The sequence below is a fragment of the Atta colombica genome, unplaced genomic scaffold, assembly GCF_001594045.1.
Source record: "Atta colombica isolate Treedump-2 unplaced genomic scaffold, Acol1.0 scaffold52, whole genome shotgun sequence".
Lineage (NCBI taxonomy): Eukaryota > Metazoa > Arthropoda > Insecta > Hymenoptera > Formicidae > Atta > Atta colombica.
The window spans coordinates 561,046-567,318 of NW_017259542.1; the positions used below are offsets into that span (position 1 = coordinate 561,046).

The 6,273-nt window shown below is 33.2% G+C and overlaps 1 protein-coding gene across 1 annotated transcript in view; it reads right to left on the bottom strand.

Annotated features, from left to right (window-relative positions):
* Positions 1 to 6,273, bottom strand: part of LOC108691768 (voltage-dependent calcium channel type A subunit alpha-1-like) — a 128,455-nt gene that overhangs the window by 41,851 nt on the left and 80,331 nt on the right. Inside the window, 3 exon segments of the mRNA XM_018199671.1 lie at positions 34 to 150; positions 490 to 791; positions 1,173 to 1,606. Coding sequence (XP_018055160.1) covers positions 34 to 150; positions 490 to 791; positions 1,173 to 1,606 — 853 coding nt within the window.

The window sequence follows — 6,273 nt, forward strand, 5'->3', positions numbered from 1 at the left end:
AACAGTTATTATTATTATTATTATTATACTTACGGATTCGTAGGGGACAGTATAAACATGGAGGAATATGGCAGCATTGGTTTTGGTCCCGTGTCGTCTTCATCCTGCCTCTTCTCTTCGAACATCTGAGTTTCAATTCTTCCGTCTCTGGAAAAGACGAGACATTCTCCATTTTATGGCTCTCCGTCATTATTGCGTTTTATATTTTTTAATCTATATTACGTAATTATCAATTTTTTATTAAATACGAATAATATTTATTAATAACTATTAATTATATTTTATCACGAATAATTAATAATCATTTTGTTAAAACAGTTTTGCAATTAAAATATGCACAAAGTCACAACACTTATATATCAAAGATCCTGTGAAATTTTCTATTCTACCTCACATAAAATCTTATTAAACAAAATATTATTTTTTACAAGTACCAAACAAGAAAAGACAAAAATTTTTATAAATATGATAAAAAGAAAAAAAACTTACAAATTTTGCGTTGGACTTGGAGGGCAGATTTCCACTCTCGATGCATTCGCGGGTCTTTGCAGCGACTCAATCTCTTTCTCGAGTTCCTGCAACTGTTTCTCCTTATCCTTCTCCTGCTGCTCCTCCTCAATGGCACTTAGTTCTTGCGCCTTTGTGAGATTATCAACAGCGATAGCCAAGAAAACGTTCAGTAGAGTATAGTTGCCGAAAAGCACCAGCACGATGAAGTAAAGCGAATAGGCCATGCCCTGCGACTCGATACCCTTGTACATCACTTCGTTCCAGTCTTCTCCAGTCAGGATCTGTATTATAATCATTATCAATTATTACATTAATCGAATATTTTTTAATTCAAGAAACATCTAATTTTTTATCATTCATGAACAATATATATTTATTATTAGATACAAAATTTCCATTGCATTTAAAGTATACAAAAACTATACTTTCACTATGTATCTAATGTTTTTTTATATTATAAAGTATACAAATTACATGTATCGGCTATCTTTCAAAGGTTAGCGAAACTATGAAACGAATACTTTTCTCGCTTTATCTTTTAAACATTTGGAACAACTAAAGTGTACATAATGCAATAGAATTAGGTCATATTTGTTAAAAGATCGATTATAACTCATTTACAACAACAAATAAAAATCGTAATAACAATTGATTATACTCACTTGGAAGACAGTGAGCAGTGCGATGGGAAAGGTGTTAAAGTTAGTAGGCGGTGTACCATCGTTGAAATTGAATTGGCCACCGAATAGTTGCATACCGAGCAGTGCGAATATGAGGATGAAGAGGAAGAGTAAGAAGAGAAGGGAAATGATGCTGCGCATCGAACTTAGCAGCGATATCATAAGATTCCTCAGGCTCTTCCAGTATTTGGTGATCTTAAAAATTCTCAGGAGTCTAAGAGCACGTAGGACGGAGAGGCCGAAAGAATCATCGGTTTTCTTCAACTTGAACCAGATCATTTCGAAGATCGAGGCTGAGATGATGATGCAGTCGAAGCGATTAAAGCTCGATTCGAAGTATGTGCGAGGACTGAGCGCGTAGACTTTTATGAACATCTCCATTATAAAGAGACTCAGGAACACAAAGTCTGCGAAGTCTGCAATAAAAAAATTGAGTTAAATTGGGACTCTTTAGTTCTTGAAGAATTTGAGCCTTTTAGATACAATAAGTTTTCGTTACATTGAAATCCTTCAAATCTTCATTCCCAGGTGAATTTTTCTCAGAATTTTTCTCAGAATTTTTCATATAATTTTTCAGAATTTCTATATAATTTTTCAGAATTTCTATATAATTTTTCAGAATTTCTCTATAATTTTATAATTCTCTCACATTTTTTATGCGAATTGAAACATTTCTCAGAAAATTTATATCTTTTCTCAGAAATTTTCATATATGTTAATCATGAAATATTGTATAATAAAATATTTCATGATTAAAGGAAAACTTACAGAGGAAATCAGTGAGCCATTTTGGCTGATTGTAATGCACGATGGCTACGCAGACGGTGTTAAAGAACACAAGAACGATGACGAACCAATAGAACTGTTGCGACTTGACAAAATTACGTATCCAAAATCTGAATCTTTTCTCAGTTCGCCAGAATTGTAGGCACGTGCTCTGCTTCTTCACCTTCGACTTAAAGAAGGCTATCGAGAACCCTACAAAGTTTAAAATATTTCTTCAGCATTAAATTATTAAAACATTTAAAACATTTTACAGACCGATCGATTGTCGAAATTTGACAATCGTATGTATTTTTATTTTGATGTAAATTACATAATTTTCCTTTTACTTTAGAATTTTTTACACTATGTCTACATCTTCACGTTTCGTACTACTTGCTAAACTATTTCTGAAACTATAATATAAATAAAAAATCCAAATTATATGATCGAAAATATAATAGTCTACGTTAAAGTCTTTTGAAGTCTTTGAACATTACGCATAATGACATTCTTGTGAAAGTTTTGAGGATAAACCGTATTACGATATACATATTAGGGATCTCTACAGAAAATATATAAGCACAGCATAGCATAAAATCATCTGAACCAATGGATCCAACCGACCAATGTTCATAAAAGTATTAAGGTATGATTACCAAAAAGTTAATAGTTTATGAGTTTATATCAATATATGAATTTATATTTAATATTTTATATCAATATGTGCCAGAATAAAGTGCAAAATATCTCATAAATTATTGATTTTTTGATATTACTACCTTAATACTTTTATGTGCAGAATAATTAGAAGAATCATATTGTGTACAAAAAATCATACAATTCCATTTAAAAAAGTGGAGGTGATCATATTTTTTTTACGCCTCCACCTAGAAAAAAAGTAACATGACCAAAATATCTCCCTCGAAATCATTCCACTTTTGTTTGAAACATTTTTTTTGTATCAAAAATAAACGAAATATTTAAGATGTTCGATTTAAGTGGACCACCGTGTATATATTTATTATGTAATATATTTTCTGATTCGTTTGTCTGAAAGAAAATTTAGAACGATGCTCGTGCAAATGTTCTCAGATCCAAAAAAATCTAATATTTGTATATCATGACATCAACTAATATTTAAAAGCAATATCTAAAAAACTAAAACAGAATTAGCTCCCGAGTTCTTCGATCTGTCTCTCGCGCAAGATCCGCGTGATATTAAGTGATACATATCAGCCACAATGTCAGCAGCAAGTAGATTCGAATAATTATATAGAATACAATAATTACATCCTCTATCACAAATAATCAGACTTTGATTTTAATACGATACATAATTTAGCTACGCTCATTCGTCTGAATGTGTAAAGTGGCTTTGCCAGTTTATAATACTCTTACATAGAGAGCAATGCATAATTTTGTATGTATTAATATTACATAATTGTTACAAATAAGTACTTCAACTCATAGTAACATTTTTCTTGATAAAAGATTTATAGATTTAATTAATTTTTAATTATTCTCGTTTATTAAAAACTTATGTTAATGTAATTATCATTTACTCAAACATTTTACATGATATATGTGAATAGAAAGAAAATCTTTAGCCCAAATTATGCTGAATAAAATTATCTAGATATACTTATTAAATTAATTAATGTGAATTACTTATTAAACTAATTAATGTGAAAAGATTATATAAAATTCAATTGCATGTTTACATGAAAAAGAGATGATAATTAATACATCCTGCATACGTGAATAGGCAAGTCATTTACCAAGCAATTATAGCCCATTGTCTAATCATGTATTTGTGATCGTGTACGCATGATGTTATTTGTACGTGTGTGTATGACCAACAAAAAATTCTTTAAAAAAAAAATAAAACATTACGTAAGATTATAAATACAGCCTTATTTTTACGTAGTTCTTTGCAAAAAGTCATGGCATTCACGGTTGTAATTGTTTGAGCTTTTTCCTAGGCACTGAAACAAGAGGAGCTGATAGCGTGTGTTTAGAATATTCATCGGCAAAAATTAGAGGAAGGTATTTTTCGGCGCCATTCTTTTCTTTTCCTTTCGATATGAAAGATAAATCAAGCATGAATTTATAATGTTTTTGCACGCATCGGAAGGTACACCGCAACAAATAAATAGGCAGAACACACATCTATGCACACTTTTATTGTATATATTTCCATATAATATCACATGCCACACTCAACCGCCATTGCAATACAGGGGGAATTCTGCCGCTTCTTTTACGCTCACCATGTCATCTCACAGTCGTTCGGGAAGAAAAGAAGATACTCTAAGCGCTTTCTACATCTAGAGGCAACAACTAACACTACAATTTCCTCCCCACTTAATTTGAAAAAACAAAAAAAAAGAAGAAAATACAAATCCACTTATAAGTTTAAGATTTTCCGAGATTTCGGTACTCGGCTTGAGCGTCACCGATCTTCAGTGCGGGCTCTTAGTGTTCCCGGAAATTTCGCCTATGCTATTTTGTCTGGGCGGTGCGCGCTTATATCACAGTTCGCAGTGATCTTGGAGTCGCTAACATTACAACTAATCGATAGTGCCCCCTCCTTATCATAGTTATCACTTACGTTAGGGAAATAGCACTTACAGAAGTGCTTCTATCCGGAGAAATACCGTCATCCGGTAACTTCGAGGCATCAATCATACAAGATTCGGGTAAACGCAAATTACACGCCTGCAGTTGATCAATGTGATGTTTCCAGATACATCATTCGTTCTAACATTATAAGTAACCGGACTAGTTTGCTCAACAATTTCCGCCTGTCTCCACGACTTTGTCCTATAATCTTTAGCCATCACGGAATCGTCTCTAAAAGTAACAGTACGATTGCTCTTAAAAAAACGTTATTGATTACTTCGCTTTTGCTCAATTCTATTTCTAATATCAGGCTTAATAACATCCAATCGCGTTCTCAAACGTCTGTTTAAGTGCAATTCGGCTAGTGTCTTTTCCATACAGTGCGGTGTCATGCGATAATAGAATAAATATTTACATAAAGCATCCTGTCTCGCATTATCTTTAAATAATACTTTAAATTTCTTTTTAAAAGTGCGCACGGCGTTCTCAGCCGCCTCATTTGACGCGGATATAAGATACGGTTTTCGTATGCTTAATAGCATATTGCAGTACAAACTCTCGAAACTACTCGCTCGAAAATGCCGGACCATTATCAGAAACAATCTGATGTGGCAGCCATATGCTTATATACTCTTTTAAAGTTCTCTAATTATAGATTCCGAAGAAATATCGCACGTTTCCTTAATATCAATTTATTTCGATTACGTCAATTATCACGAGATACATATTAATCAGTCCGCAAAAATCTAGATACGATGATTTGGGCCCTGAAACCACTTCCATGAATGAACGAAGCCTTTAGAGGGAGAGGGGGGAGGGAAGTCGTTCGCGCTCTTTAAATACTCTTTATATGACATTGTTATTTCCTCGATGTCTCTATCTAAATCAGGCCATCAAAAATAAGATCGAGCCAACACCTTCATTTTAACTATCCCGAGATGAGCCTCGTGAAGCTCTTCTAATAAATCAGCTCTCAAAGACTGTGGAATAATAACGCGATATCCTTACATTACGCAATCTTCTTTCAGTGTTAATTCTAAACGATGACTTTGGAATGGTTTAAGGCAGTCATCTATTTTATTAGGCTAACCCCGCATTACAAAATCTCGAACTCTCCTCAAAATTGCATCTTTACTAGTTTCTATGCGAACGACCTTGTTATCCACATTTTGCACTCTTACGATTACTTTTAGATATGTTCCTTCGTCTCTTTTAACTCAATTGTGAATATCCACCTCGCCAATTCTCGATAAACTGTCAGCAGGTTCATTGTCTTGTCCCTTAATGTGCTTAATTATAAAATCATATCCTGCTAAATAAGTCCACCTTTGCATTCGACTAGCCGCCATCTGTGGAATTCCTTTCTTTGGTCCAAAAATGTACGTAAGAGATTTATGATTGGTTTTTAATATGAAATTACGACCATATACATACTGATGAAATGTTTTCTAAATACCAGAGTAATGCTTTCTCGTCGTTGAGAATAATTATTGAAAATAATTTCTCTGCGCGACTGATAAAATTTTTGAGGCGAAAGCTATTGGCCTATCCGACCCATCTGGAAGAATATGACAAAACTGCCCCTAATCCTATAGATGCGTCACACGTAATTTTAAGTGGACTCTCAGTATCATACGAGGGCAAGTCAATAAGTTTTTAGAAAAACATAGTAAAACACATTTTTTTTGATCGATTC